Raw genomic sequence first — 13,691 nt, 5'->3', positions numbered from 1 at the left:
AGTAGAGATGATCGTCTGTACATACAGTAGCTGACGGTGTGCAGCTTCAGAAGAACTGGAGCTACCAAAGATTTGCATCGGCTAAAATCCACTGAGACTCCTTAGGCGTTTGTCTGCTTTAAATGGACGAATAAATAAATAGTTAAATGTTCAAGGTCATCAGCAACAACATTTAAAATTTAGGTAAAAGATTACATAATGTGAAAGACATTGTGTTGTAATCTGGTGTTTGTACCAGAAAAAGGAAGTTGCACCGACTCATAGATCTCAACACCATAAATGGTCCAAGCATTCATTTCATCCTGACTTGGTAACTGTAACTCTATCCTATATGGCTCATCAAGCAAAATCCTCAATAAGCTTCAACATGTCCAGAACTCCGCTGCCCGTACGCTCACCTCCACTCGCCGCTCTGACCACATCACCATTGGCTCTCCCCATCAAATACCTGATTGATTTCAAAATGACTACTCATCACCTTCAAAGCCCTCAGCGACCTGGCCCCTCCCTACCTCTCCAACCCCCACCCTTCGCCTCAGGTCCGCGGATGCCAACCTCCTCCAACCCGCAGGACTAAGCTCCGGACCTGGGGCGACAGAGAATTTGATGCAGCCGCCCCCTCCCCCTGAAATGCCCTTCCCAGCCATATCCACACAGATGCCGACACTCTTCTGTCCTTCAAGACAGCCCTCAAAACTCACCTCTTCACTCTTGCTTTTAACCTTTAAACTTAAACCTTGTTCTGTTCTGTTCTGTTCTGTTTTGTTTTAGCTCCTATTGTAAAGCGTCTTTGAGCATCTGGAAAAGGGCTATATAAATCTGATGGATTATTATTATTATTAGAAAATAGAAATTTAAGATAATGTCAAAAATCCTGTCTTGCAATGTTAATGAAAGTGATCAAATATTCCTGAAGCTGGCCCTTTAACCAGAATGATTCTTCCCCGGCCCCGTGTTCCCTCCCTTCATCAGGTTTGGTGAAAATCGGTTCAGTAGTTCACCTGCAGAAAGATGAACAAACAGGTGAAAACGAATCACCTCCTCTTCGGAGGTGATTCGTTTTCCTAACAAGCATTGTTAGTGGTGGCACAGAAAACCATCGTTGCAGCAGGATACAGTGATAGATATTTTGTTGATTTAAGGCTCTTTGGGGAACTGTTACGTGTAAAGAAGTTCAAATAACTCCAGCACGACCCTGTATCACAGACACATTGGTCCTCTGTGTCATTACATTTCATTACATTGCGATCTATTACTGACCCCCTGTGGCCAGGAAATAACATCACAATATTAACCAACACAAGAATGGATAGTAATTCAAATGTGAGATACAGTATGTGTGCACTCACACCTGGTTTGCAGTCTGTTTTTAGGTCATTGTTGTTTTCAAGAGTGCTTCCTAACCCCCCTACCCCTTTTGTTGTGACTTCTCAGCCTCACTCCTGCCACTCCCAGCTCAGAAAGCAACCTCAGCCCGTCACCAAGGAAGCACACGCCCCCGCACACGCCTGGTGATCATCCCTCGCAGTTTGACAGTGACGCTCTAGACGGCCTCCTCCCCCGTCCCTCGTCCGACAGCCAGCCCCTCTCCTTCCCTGAAGTAAGTGTCACCTGTTTTCATTTCTTTTGATCTCCGTTATCGGTCTGTCATGTCTGATTGTGTTGTTTTGCCTTTATTCGTTAGATGTTCATGCGTGTGCCAGGACTTTTCCTGTTTGACACTTCTCGTGTTGTATTTGTGTCAACTCAGTGTTGCACTTTTTCTTAACCGCGTCTCGCTTGTCCAGGCTCCAACCGCTCTGTTGGACACCAGCGCCCTCCGTTCCAGAGCCCAGCTCGTGAAGAAACGAGCCCCGCGAACGCGGCCCACCAGAGCAGCCCGTCAGAGTGCAGCGCTGCCGGAGGGAGGGGACGGAACCACCGAGGACTGGCTCTACAGAGACTCCACAGGTTAGCACTTTGCTCTGGAGCGGTTCATTTCGTCTTCACCTTCTTTCTTACACCAAACGAAAGCAGCTAAAACCTCAATAAGCTCTTTCTTCAGCGTCACACGACACAGATTGTGGAAACGATGCACTCACAAGTTTGAAGATCCCCTCTGCTGTGCCTAATATTTAGTTTGACATTGTTTACCCTCTGAAATGGGGCTGGAAACCATCCACTCCCTCTCCCTCATTGAGGAATTCTGAGACGATGAATATTCATGATATGCAAATAACACAGGCTCAGCCCACCACAGCTGACCGCGCTAGGTTGACCGGTGGAAGAATGTGCGCAACAAGATGGCTAGCGGCAACGTTGGCGAGATTAAGCCATAAAACTGCTAACGCTAACTGTCTGCTGACACACCTGCCGTCCTCTCGTGGATGCGCTGCCTCCGCTGCACCGGAAGTTTCCAGTTTCTTGGCCTCACATTTGCATATTCGACAGCGATTGGTTTTCTGTGTTTGCGACGTACCAAATGTAGCTTGAACAGGATTCGTTTGGATTTCAAATTGCAGAGAAGTGACAGAAACGTCCTCCTCCAGGAGAAGAAAGTGAAAACACCTCTATAGTGACAACGTGATCAGATACAAGTCCCTATAGTCAATGTCTGACATTTTAGAGGACAGAAACTATGTCAAGTGGAGGGGGGCTTAAGTTTGTAATCAATAGTCAAGCCCTAATGGAAGGCTGAATGTCTAAGAGTGACAACTGAATGCTGACGCGTGAGAGCAATTTGTGTTTTCCCCTCTGACAGAGGCGAAGGTTGAGGGTAAGGAGGATGACTGGGACCCCGAGGGGCAAACCAGAGGCGCCCCACCTGCTGCCGCCTCTCAGCCCCAGAGAGTCGCCCTGTTCCCTGGGATGGACCCTTCAGCTTTAAAGGTAAGCTTCTATCGTCACATGAAATGTGTATTAACCAGAGGAATCTGATTCTATGTATCTCTCCGCGCTGTACAGCTGTATTGAACCATACATTAGAAATTTTTTTAGCGCACTCCTCATGTATTTGCTACTCGCACTGACGTGATAAAAATGTCCCCTCCCTGCTTTCAGGCGCAGCTGAGGAAGAGGGGCGACTCTGACAATCAAAGCAACGGACCCACTCCCTCTCCTTCGCAGCTGTCTCGCTCTCCCAAGTCCCCCTTCCTTCCACGGGCAGCGCGCGTACTGCCCCCACCTGGTGGGAAAGAGAATGGGTGAGAGAGACGACACCATTTTTCTAAAATAAATACATCCTTTCCCAGGGAACAAATATTTCTTCTTAGCTCGTTTTTTCTCTCCTTGGCCTAACTTTGCACTTAGTAATACTGTGTTCGCCGTGTCTTTGTAGTGAGGAGGACTCGCCTCAGTGGTTGAAAGAGCTGAAGTCCAAGAAGCGCTTGAGTCAATATGAAAATGACAGCTAAGTAAATGATGAGGTGAGACCGTTCATGTGTTCTGTTTCTTTCCTTTTAAAAATCATTCATTTCTTCTTTGACACCTGTTCTCCTCTCACTCTCTCCTCAAGGTGGCCTTAACTGATGAATCTGTACGAAACAGAAGCCTTAACATTTGACCCGGAGAGCAGGAGAAGGGGAATCTACAGCTGCTGATGTGTTATGGGTTGTTTTGTTTTTTTCCCGTTTTTTTGTTTTGTTTTTGTTCTCTTCCTATCTGGGTCGATAAATGTGCATGGTGCCTTTTTTATGGAAAAAAACAACGAGCGAGGAGGAGAAGGAAAAAAACTAAACATCTGGCTGCTCTGCTTTATCCATTTCATGCTTGAACCTGTGGGAGCTCTCCTGCACCAGGAGCGACACCGCACAAACACTTTAATAGGGACCATGCGAAGTGAAGTGAAGGGGCGGGGGGGCGATCATGTGGTGACCACAACGTCTCGTCATCCCGGGTGTGCTTCATCACACGCTGGAGGACAATCCAGCCAAATCCCTCTGCGAGATGTTTTTGTATTTAGTTTCCTTCACTTCGCCCGACGTGTACGCGTCGTACGTGCGTTGCCATAGGATGATATTTCAGACGTGGATGATTTTTTTGAACGTAGAGAACAAATCACCTTCCGACTTGATCGTCGGTGGGACTGTATATCATGTTAGCGAGTGTAATCAGGAGATGTTATATTTGTATTATCTTTGATTTAACAAAGACAGAGAGCTAGTTTTGAAACGACTTGAGATGCGTCACTACGGCCGAGGCTCTTTGATAAACCCCACAACCTTGTTGCGTGCTGTTCTGTGTCTTTTGTCTCAACGTCTTTTTGTCTTTGTGGAGAACCGATCAGGGGCTTTTGGCCAACTGATTTTCGCATCCGTCAATCACACACACTCTCCTAATCAGCACAAATACACTTTTCACTCTTTTATGGAAACACTTATCAGCCCTGCTTCCCTCCTTTGAATAGATTGTAGCCGCAAGCGTCCTTTATAAGCCATACATCCAGCCTGTAGCCCTCACGCACACACATACACACACTCCTCGATCATCTTTCTGCAATGAATTTTTGTTTTTCCACAATGAATGTTCAGCTTTCCCTCTAGTCTGTCCCCATTGATGTGCATGCACAATCGTTACTGTCTCACAAGGCTTTGCTAGGAATTGACTGGCTCAGCGTCAGGGTCCCAGTAAAGGGGGGGGTTCGTTCACTACAGCGTTTACATGACTATGACCGTCACTCCAAGCAAACTCCCAATAACTCCCCCAAAAAATTGGACTATTTGCACCTGCTCTGTAGCTGAACTCGTGTTCGCCACCCACCCACCCACCCGCCCGCCGGCTCTGCGCTTCTGTAAAGCACTTTGTCACTTGATGCACTACAGCACTGACCTCTGACCCCCCCACCCCCACGTCGGCCAAGTTTCGTCTCCCGCGTCGTCGGGAGTGCTCGTGCAATGCAGCAAGTGAACGTGTCTATCGAGTCTTCGGAGCGATGGTCCCCGGTTTCTATGTACGTATTCATAGAGTTTATGAGGGTTTATTTTTATGTCCTTTCTTTGTCTTTTTTTATTTTATTTGAAAGTAAAGATGTATATTGCACTGTGTTGTACTGGCCAGTGTCCTCGAGCGAATACATTCGTAATAAAATTTACTTGGCTTAAACCCGGTGGCCTCCGTCCAGTTTTTCGCTTCCTTGACCAGTGAGTGTTGTGTGCTCTCCTTGTAAAAAACATTTTTACTACATCTCATTTTAATGCAAAGTAATGCAAATTGTTTTTTTCAAACCGGTGAATGGAAGCATTCACGACTGGTGATAATATCAACCCAAACTTTTTTGCTGGATAGGTGTGTGGAGGGACGGTGTGATTAAGATTGGGTATAGTCCAGAGTGTGCCGTGTGTGTCGGTGTGTGTCAGTGTGTGTGTTTGTGCTGAGCGGGGCTGTTTGCTGAATCCTCTTGGCTCTCTCCCCCTGTGCCCGCACACAGCACTCACTGGCAGCCAGGCGGACGGGCAGGGCAGCGTGTGCCAACACAGCTGCCTATTGAGAGGCAGAGTTACGGACACAATGTGAGCGACAGACTTGCTGTATCAACAGCTCCCTCTTTTCTGCTGTTGTTGCCAGAAATAAACCATAAATACCCCCCCGTCCCTGCCCTCTAATGGCTCAACCCCAGCAAACACCAAGTGGCACAGAGAAAGAGGAACACTACCACTTCCTAGCAGGCATACCCAGGTAAAAACGCCTCATTCTGGACACAGGAATCAAATAGCGGCGCTGTGTTAGTTCCAGTGCGGTGGAGTGAAATGGTGCCGCACCGGGGAGGACACCCATGTTTGCAGGATTTTGAACATCATGGATCGTAACTGAACCTGATGGGAATAAGGCTGTAATCCTTTGTGTAATGATTATAACAGAATATCTATCTACCCCCCCCCCCCCTTGTGTGCATATCTGGGCCTGTGTGTGTACATGTGTGATGGATGGTGTTCAAAGAAGTGGAGGAGCAGAGGACCAGGAGGATGTCGGAGCAGCAGAGCGCCCCGGAGCAGCTGGCTACTGGGAAGAGCCAGGGTGGAGCTGGAGCCACGTACAAGGTGCTGTGCGGAGAGGAGAGGGAGGGAGGGAGGGATTTCTCACTGTATTTATTTTACTTTACCCCCCCCCCCCTTTTTGTATCATATTCTCACCATATGATTCCTTATCGGATAATATGTGCCACCTCGTGGAGGCCCCTTCATCTCAAAATGAACCCGTGTCCGTCAACACGCTCGTCTCCCACTGTGACCCAGGTGGTGCTGTTTGAGTTCGAGAACTTCCAGGGCAGCAAGGCGGAGTTTTCTACCGAGTGTAAAGATGTGACAGAGAAGGGACTGGAGAAGGTCGGGTCTGTGATCGTCGAGTCAGGGCCGTGAGTGAAATACCGATCTTCCTTCACAAACAAAAAAAAGTTCTTATTCTCTTCGTGTCTCATGTGGTGTCAGTTAAACGACCCTTTTTTTCTTCTTTTCCCCTCCCGTTAACTGTCCGTGTTCTCCTTTTCGCTCTCAGCTGGCTGGGTTATGATCGGCATGGGTTCACAGGGGAGCAGTTTATCTTGGAGAAGGGCGAGTATCCACGCTGGGACACCTGGACCAACAGTCAGAACAGCTACTCCCTCTTTTCTCTAAGGCCCCTCAAAGTGGTGGGTGACTAGTCCGACTTCAAAACTTGGTTTCATGTGTACGCTTTGCCACACACTGAACTTTGACCTCCCTACACAACACGCGTCATTGTTTTTATCCGCGTGTGTCTTGTTCCCCCTCAACAGGACAGTGCTGACCACAAGCTACATCTGTACGAGAGCCCCGGATTTACCGGCAGAAAGATGGAGATTGTCGACGATGATGTGCCCAGTTTGTGGGGCCACGGTTTTCAGGATCGCGTCGCGAGCGTCAAGGCCCTTAACGGAACGTAAGACCCTCCCTACATTCCCGTGTCATCGGTTTCTCTTTTCATCACGCTCCAAGATAATGAATGAGTGCACTCCAGCATTTCCTGTGGCAAATATCACTCAGCTTGTTTTTCCCCTTTTCCTACAGCTGGGTCGGCTACTTGTACCCCGGCTACAGAGGGCGCCAGTTTGTCTTTGAGCGGGGAGACTTCAAGCATTGGAACGACTGGGAGGCCCCCGCGCCCCAGATCCAGTCTGTCCGACGTGTGCGGGACATGCAGTGGCACAAGAGGGGCTGCTTCACCGTTCCCGACCCGGACCCGGCTCCCGGCCCCGACCCCGAACCTGCCCCAGTACCTCCCGCCCCCCCGGCGTCAGCTGGAGCCAGCTGAGCGGCGATCCTCGCCTGCCAACCCAAACCCCCCCCCCCTTAGCTGCCGACAGTGCCTGCCCTCTGCCTTGACCTGACCATGGCAAACGCTGCTTGTGCCCAGTGAGGAGTGCCATGTATGTTTCAGTGGCGAATAAAAGTTGTTTGACCTGGAGATGGCCCCGTGTTGGTTGGTGATGTTACTGATGAAACGTGTGAGTCGAGGTGGAAAATGTGACCGAGGTAGTAAAGATTTGGAAAAAGCACTATCAGAGATGATATTCATGTGGAAAATAGTGTAGCTCCACATTTGGCATTTAGCTTTTAACTGCTTGTGTGTCCCCTGTTTTGACAGAAAGCTCACGCAGCACTCGCAGCGCACGACTCACTCAGTGATTCTTTGGACACACACACACACACACACTCACACACACACACACACACACACACACACACACACACACACACACACGATGCTCAACGGAAATGATCTCACACTGTATTGATGCTCGCTATTAAAACAGAGTGCGCCACATTCCCTTCCATAGTCATCATTGCTCATTGGATGGTTCATGATATTCATCATGAATCATCACCGGGGTTCAAATTAGGAGCTCATATTATAACTCTATTCACACAGTATCTCTCTATCATGTGCACAGTTTGGGTGAGTTAAATAGTAGCCCTCTAATAACGCTGCACAACCTAAACAGATTCCACAGGTTTAACTTTTTATGATTTTAAGTTATCATTGTGATAAATAAAATGATTCCCCCCATTAGACGATTAAGACGAGCCATAAATGTGTCCATGCATTTCTCTTTGGAGACTAGATACATGAAAAAGAGAAAGAAATAGAGTGACATGGACATGTACAAGATTCTGTGTCATCCAGTGCATCCCTGGATTTTCTAATACACCAATAAATAAAAGACATGCAACAACAACAACAACGACATGAACATGCAGTCTTCCAGCTGTGAGTCTCAAGAAAAAACACATTTAAAATCTCTAAAAAAGAGTCCAGGGGATGAAGTGCATAAGGATGATGTCAATTTGTAACATAAGCTCAAAATGCTCGGGGTGTGTTTAGAATTGATTATTTTTCCGGGGTGTTTTGCAGTGTCCCCGTCAGTCCCCGACGGTCAAGTCCGGGGATTTTTTCATTGTTTTGCACAAAGCCTTTTTTTTTGCCATGCGCTCCAACACCCTGATCCCTATAATTCAGATGTGCACAAAAGCGTTGTGCTGCAGCACGGAACTGAATGGCCTTTTTGTGTCCCCTCAAATCCTTTGGCACAATCTCCGGCACACGCACGAGCTCATGGGTATTCTTCACAAACACAAGCTGTGGGGCTCATACAGTAGGGAACTAACTGTGATTTGGATCAGCGGGTTTCACCTCCGCAGGAATAAATAAAAATATATATAAGCTCTGCAACCAAAATAGTCGCCACCTATTTTCAGCAGCTCGTGTCTTTGATCAGAAAATTCATATGCCTGACTTTGCCAAAAAAAAAGAATCCTGATTGTGTCTCAAAGCGACCATCTGTCTTGTAAAAGCACGTCCCACTCCTGCAGGACAAGTCACACACAGATCCTCACAGTCTCCGCCTTTCAGTTTCAGTTGATAAACTCTGTACCTAACTGTAACTTTCGTACATAAAGTTATTTTTGTCACTAAGGTGAGCATCATACGGTTGTATCATGTGTTTTTCGTTTAGTTTATTTTAAGAGACTTTGCACATGCACCGATCTGCACGGACTTCCTCACATGGGTCAGAGTGCAAAGGTCAGGTCAGCTCTCCTCAGGTCAGCGGTGTAATGGGCGAGGGCAAGAACCACTGATGTTGATACGTGGGATTGTCTTTAACGATAAATAAGAACATGCAGTTTAAATGCTCCAAATGTAACCAGGTGATTGCTCTGACAGTATCTGTAGTGTAAGTTCTACAGGGGGTCTGTTGTTTGCTTAAGGATGCAACGTAGCTATGATGCAATGGCGGCGGTGCACACGAGTAAATCAGAGGCATCTGATGAGTCTCAACTCCCCACACGTGGACACCACTGCCGTAGAAAAGTTCTACGTACAGAAACGTTAGAGTCGACGGTAAATTTCACCGGACATCAACAAGAGCTGTTTGCACATTTGTCACGTGCTTCTCGTGCAAACTGAACGCTGCCTCCAGAGGGACGCAGACGCCTTCTCGTCACATCAGAGCATGAGAAAAGAGTGTTTTACACGTAGGCTAAATATTTTGGTGTTGTAATTAGACCCTGATACACATGATCGTTGGCTGCACTCTCCCCTCCCTGGAAGATCTTCACAGTTCCCGATGCCTCCTCGGTGCTGCCCCTCGGTGCAGACGATACAGGACAATCATAACACGAACAAATTTTTTTTGTCCAAAAACCAGCCATAACTGCACTCAACGCTACTTGAATATGCAATGTAAGGATGAACCGTGCAGTGAATGTCCTGTATGTGTGTGGTATGTTTCTGTTTTTGTGTTTTTACTTTCTTTTTTTTTGAATCTTCTGTCTCTGTCCAACATAGCCAGCTATGAAAGAGTCACATCCAGACTCTCTGGACATCAAGATTTTTTCTGAAAGCATGGACCCCACTCCTGGACTAATATTAATAATAGACAATGACTGATCTTGCACGTCACATACATTCATTCATTCATTCATTCATCGTCTACCGCTTTATCCATTCTGGAGCCAATCCCAGCTAACATTGGGCGAGAGGCGGGGTACACCCTGGACAGGTCGCCAGCCTATCACAGGGCCACATACATACATACATACAGAGACGGACAACCATTCACTCTCACATTCACACCTACGGTCAATTCAGAGTCTCCAATGAACCTGACCCCATTCTGCATGTCTCTGGACTGTGGGAGGAAGCCGGAGAACCCGGAGAGAACCCACGCACACACGGGGAGAACATGCAAACTCCACACAGAAAGGCCCTGGTTGAACCGGGATGTCACATACAATTAATTTTAATTTTATCTGATAAAGCCTGGTGTTAATATATATCTATATTATTATGATCATTATTTTTCTTTATTTAACTATCATTTTTTTCTCTATTTGCGTTGCTTGTTTTGTTTCTTTTCTTTTTTCTTTATATATGTTATTTTTTTCTTTGGTTACCTTTTGATTAATCAAATGCCTAAATATACTGATGCAATCAAGTTTTGATTGCATATTGTTATTTATTATTAAGGTAGCTGTGGAGATACAGGGTGGGGTAGAAGGGTGGGCGGTATTCATAATCTCAAAAAGTTCTGACAAATGTCTTATAAAGTACATGTTGAAACACAAAAATAAAGAATCTCTGTATATATTTTTAAAGTGACTTTTTGAGACTCTTTTATGTTTATTTAACTGTTTGCACTTTTTTCTGATGTTGATACACTTTCATTGTACGTGTACAATGACAATAAAGACTCTATTCTATTCTATTCTATCACATATCATATTCTATGACCTCATGGTTTACACCAAGCAGCTCTGCAAATGAATTGAAGTATAATGAACCCAGTTTAACATAATGGACTAAGCATTTAAATTATGTATTTCAAGTAAAAGCACAGGAAAAAAGGCACTGAAGGATATAGAAGTTCAGCAAACGTCTCTCTTTCCCCTGAAAAATAAGATATTGACTTTCATTCATTTGCCTCGAGTGTCATCAAAACAAACGAAAAGAGGAAACCTAACATTTTGCAGGAGTGAAAGAAGAATGAATATCCTTACATTGCAAAATGTGATGCTGAAAATTATTATTTGATTGTTAAAACTGATGCATTCATGCACAAGTGTCTAGTTGTGATATTCGTTTTGTTGTTTTAGTCGTTGTTGTTGTTGTTGATGGTGGTGGTGAAGATAGTTTTATATGAATTTAACATCTTCTTACGCACTGTTGTTTAGTACGAATCGACCCGTATTGATTTTTTTGGGATTTGATGTCTATTTATCCACAGTTATTTAATCAGAGCCACCTGAGCTAGTTCAAGGGGACCTGTACAGGAACTGTACAGTGACGAGTGACTGCAGCTGTCAGAGTAGTAACTACTAGATTTCCCTCTGGACTGAAAAATGAAACGTAAAATGAAATACCAAATAAACCTGTACAGTTGTGGGGATGTTCAGCAGCATTTGTGCTGCTATTAAACTCAATGGGAATCTCTCCAGCACAGTAAACCCCAATCTTTTACAATCCTTCTCGTTCTCCCTCCCCTCTCATTGTAGGTGCGGGTCTCTTGGCACTGTTTGTGCTGAATCATGTGAACGTGGAACAATGACTGGCTGGACAAAACTGACAACTAATGAAATAACTTTGTGGCAGTGTGACACCCAGGGGTGGGGGGGGTGGGAGGCTACAGGGTGACCCTCATTTCGGTCTGTTGGGCCTATGGCAGGCCGACCTGCGGGCCGCCTGGGACACCGTGTGTCCTGTTGGCAGAGTTTCCACCCCTGGGCGTCCCGTATATATTGAGCCGGTCGCACCATCACAAACAAACTGGCACAGACGGGTTCTGGTAAGGGGGTTGACGTCCGTCATGCTGCATTTATTCAAGTCTACGTCTATAATATATTTTTTTTATCAGGACTTTTTTCCTTTTGCCGCCTTTTGGAACAATTCTTTTTTTTTGTTTCAACCGCTACAAACTGTATCCCATGATGCACTGTAGTAACTCTATATTCAGAAGGTTCTGAATTTGTTTTGGAGGGAGAGGCATGGGCGAGAAAATAATGGAAAACATAATCCATAAAAGGGGGATTCATAGATGCTTGTCCCGCACATGTCTTAGATTTAAATCTATAAGAGTTTTTGTGATCAAGTAGACATCTATCAATGTATTTTTTTAGAAACGATGAATCTATAATTTAGTCTGTTTCTTTTCAGTTTCCTCCTTGCCGACCCTTTCACTATGGCAACAGACCACCAGAACCCTGCATCCAAGCAGCAGCAACCAGGTACCAGTGCGTTCAAGGTAAGATGAAATGCGTCAGACGAGCGAAGACCAACTCAAGCGCGACTTACAACTCCTTTTGCATTTCTTATTTGAACCCCTGTCTCTTCCAGACATCGGCACAGTTGAAATTGAGATATGTAGCTCAGCAACACTCACAAAAGCTGTTTTTTTTTCTCCCTCCTCTTTTGTTCACAGTTGGTCATCTATGAGCAGGAAAACTTCCAGGGACGCTGCCATGAGCTGACTGGCCCCTGTAACAACCTCCAGGAAGCAGGCGTGGAGAAAGTGGGCTCCATACTGGTGCTGTGTGGACCGTGAGTGTGGGTTTAAAGACGGGCAGAAAGAAAACTCCACAGTGACTTTACAGCCTCACAGACAGAGAACGAGGGCACCGAATCGTGCACGATTCGAGGATGGCACGGAGAAAATATATTTTGAAAGACAAATGAATGTACGCTTCATATGTTTTAACAAGATCTTCCTTCCTGCTTTGCCCCCTGCACCGACCACAACCCCCCCATCTCTTTCCCCTGTGCCCTCTCAGATGGGTGGGATACGAGCAGGGCAACTGTAAGGGGGAACAGTATGTGTTTGAGAAGGGGGAGTATCCTCGCTGGGATTCCTGGACCAACAGCAGGCGCAGTGACACCCTTGTTGCATTCCGCCCGATTAAAGTGGTAAGAAAGTTCACTTTTTAAAAAGAATTGTCACACTCCCCCGTGTCAGTCACCACCCACGTGTGGCTGAACCCAGTCAACCCACTGGGTTGTTCTGCTGCTGTCTTCAGGACAGCCAGGAGCACAAGATTGTCCTTTACGAAAACCCCAGCTTCGCGGGGAAGAAGATAGAAATCATCGACGATGACGTCCCCAGCTTCCACGCGCACGGCTACCAGGAGAAGGTCTCCTCTGTCCGGGTTCAGAGTGGCACGTGAGTCCGTCCTGCGAGCGAGCGTTGTCTGGCACACAAAAAGTCCCTCTGACCCTCTAACTGTCTCCTTCCTCCTTCTCCCTCTATGTGCTCCCCGGCGCAACCAGTTGGGTGGGCTATCAGTATCCAGGCTACAGAGGCTACCAGTTCCTGTTTGAAAAGGGGGAATATAAGGACAGCACTGAGTTCGGAGCCCAGATTCCTCAGATCCAGTCGGTGCGGCGCATCAGAGACATGCAGTGGCATCAGAGGGGCGCTTTTCACCCCGTCAACTAAGCTTGTGACTCGATCCTGTCGTGAAACCTGACCTTCGCCGCCTTACACCCCCCCCCCCCCCCCCCCCCCCACACAGCAGCAAACCCCCTTTGTCCTTCATTTACACCATCAAGCATTTTGATATCTATTGCAGCTGTTGCAGTAGTGACCGTCTTTGAAGCAAAATTAATAAATCCTTATTGCTTACATTGGACCTGCTTTGTGTGCCCTCTGTTTAAACTTCTCACCAACACATTAAAGACACAACACAGATGAATTAAAATGAAGTTATGTA

The 13,691-nt window shown here is 46.4% G+C and overlaps 3 protein-coding genes across 6 annotated transcripts in view; all 3 read left to right on the top strand.

Moving 5' to 3' along the window:
- si:ch73-138n13.1 (titin homolog) overlaps positions 1-5,079 on the top strand; it is a 31,506-nt gene extending 26,427 nt beyond the window's left edge. For all 3 annotated transcript variants that reach the window (XM_035640133.2, XM_035640134.2, XM_035640132.2), the window contains 6 exons: positions 1,435-1,600; positions 1,788-1,950; positions 2,741-2,868; positions 3,040-3,182; positions 3,317-3,404; positions 3,494-5,079. In XM_035640133.2, the coding sequence (XP_035496026.2) occupies positions 1,435-1,600; positions 1,788-1,950; positions 2,741-2,868; positions 3,040-3,182; positions 3,317-3,392 (676 nt within the window). In that variant the 3' untranslated portion in view covers positions 3,393-3,404; positions 3,494-5,079. The remainder of the gene's footprint in view (positions 1-1,434; positions 1,601-1,787; positions 1,951-2,740; positions 2,869-3,039; positions 3,183-3,316; positions 3,405-3,493) is intronic.
- Positions 5,080-5,226: 147 nt separating this feature from the next.
- LOC118314044 (beta-crystallin B3-like) lies at positions 5,227-7,395 on the top strand. Of its 2 annotated transcripts, none has more exons than XM_035640141.2 (6): positions 5,227-5,652; positions 5,917-6,014; positions 6,210-6,328; positions 6,469-6,601; positions 6,728-6,870; positions 6,999-7,395. In XM_035640141.2, the coding sequence occupies exons 2-6, from the start codon at positions 5,940-5,942 to the stop codon at positions 7,240-7,242; spliced, it is 714 nt and encodes a 237-aa protein (XP_035496034.2). In that variant the 5' UTR covers positions 5,227-5,652; positions 5,917-5,939; the 3' UTR covers positions 7,243-7,395. The 2 variants fall into 2 exon arrangements, with proteins under 2 accessions (XP_035496034.2, XP_035496033.2); XM_035640140.2 differs by having other exon boundaries at positions 5,914-6,014.
- Positions 7,396-11,630: 4,235 nt separating this feature from the next.
- crybb2 (crystallin, beta B2) lies at positions 11,631-13,485 on the top strand. Its single transcript, XM_035640003.2, has 6 exons — positions 11,631-11,773; positions 12,142-12,229; positions 12,407-12,525; positions 12,756-12,888; positions 12,999-13,141; positions 13,249-13,485. Exons 2-6 carry the CDS (start codon positions 12,167-12,169, stop codon positions 13,415-13,417), a joined length of 627 nt encoding a protein of 208 aa, XP_035495896.1. The 5' UTR covers positions 11,631-11,773; positions 12,142-12,166; the 3' UTR covers positions 13,418-13,485.
- The last annotated feature ends 206 nt before the right edge of the window (positions 13,486-13,691 follow it).

This window comes from Scophthalmus maximus, chromosome 3 (assembly GCF_022379125.1).
Source record: "Scophthalmus maximus strain ysfricsl-2021 chromosome 3, ASM2237912v1, whole genome shotgun sequence".
NCBI lineage: Eukaryota > Metazoa > Chordata > Actinopteri > Pleuronectiformes > Scophthalmidae > Scophthalmus > Scophthalmus maximus.
This window is presented reverse-complemented; position numbering and strand designations above follow the sequence as displayed.

What these genes read in the sequence shown, in the direction of transcription:
- crybb2 (XM_035640003.2), top strand. Translation starts at nt 12,167, where the DNA reads ATGGCAACAGACCACCAGAACCCTGCATCCAAGCAGCAGCAACCAGGT. An exon ending in CAGGTACCAGTGCGTTCAAG is followed by an intron (nt 12,230 to 12,406) that starts GTAAGATGAAAT and finishes TTTTGTTCACAG; the next exon opens with TTGGTCATCTATGAGCAGGA. An exon ending in ATACTGGTGCTGTGTGGACC is followed by an intron (nt 12,526 to 12,755) that starts GTGAGTGTGGGT and finishes GTGCCCTCTCAG; the next exon opens with ATGGGTGGGATACGAGCAGG.
- LOC118314044 (XM_035640141.2), top strand. Translation starts at nt 5,940, where the DNA reads ATGTCGGAGCAGCAGAGCGCCCCGGAGCAGCTGGCTACTGGGAAGAGC. An exon ending in GAGCTGGAGCCACGTACAAG is followed by an intron (nt 6,015 to 6,209) that starts GTGCTGTGCGGA and finishes ACTGTGACCCAG; the next exon opens with GTGGTGCTGTTTGAGTTCGA. An exon ending in CTCTAAGGCCCCTCAAAGTG is followed by an intron (nt 6,602 to 6,727) that starts GTGGGTGACTAG and finishes CCCCCTCAACAG; the next exon opens with GACAGTGCTGACCACAAGCT.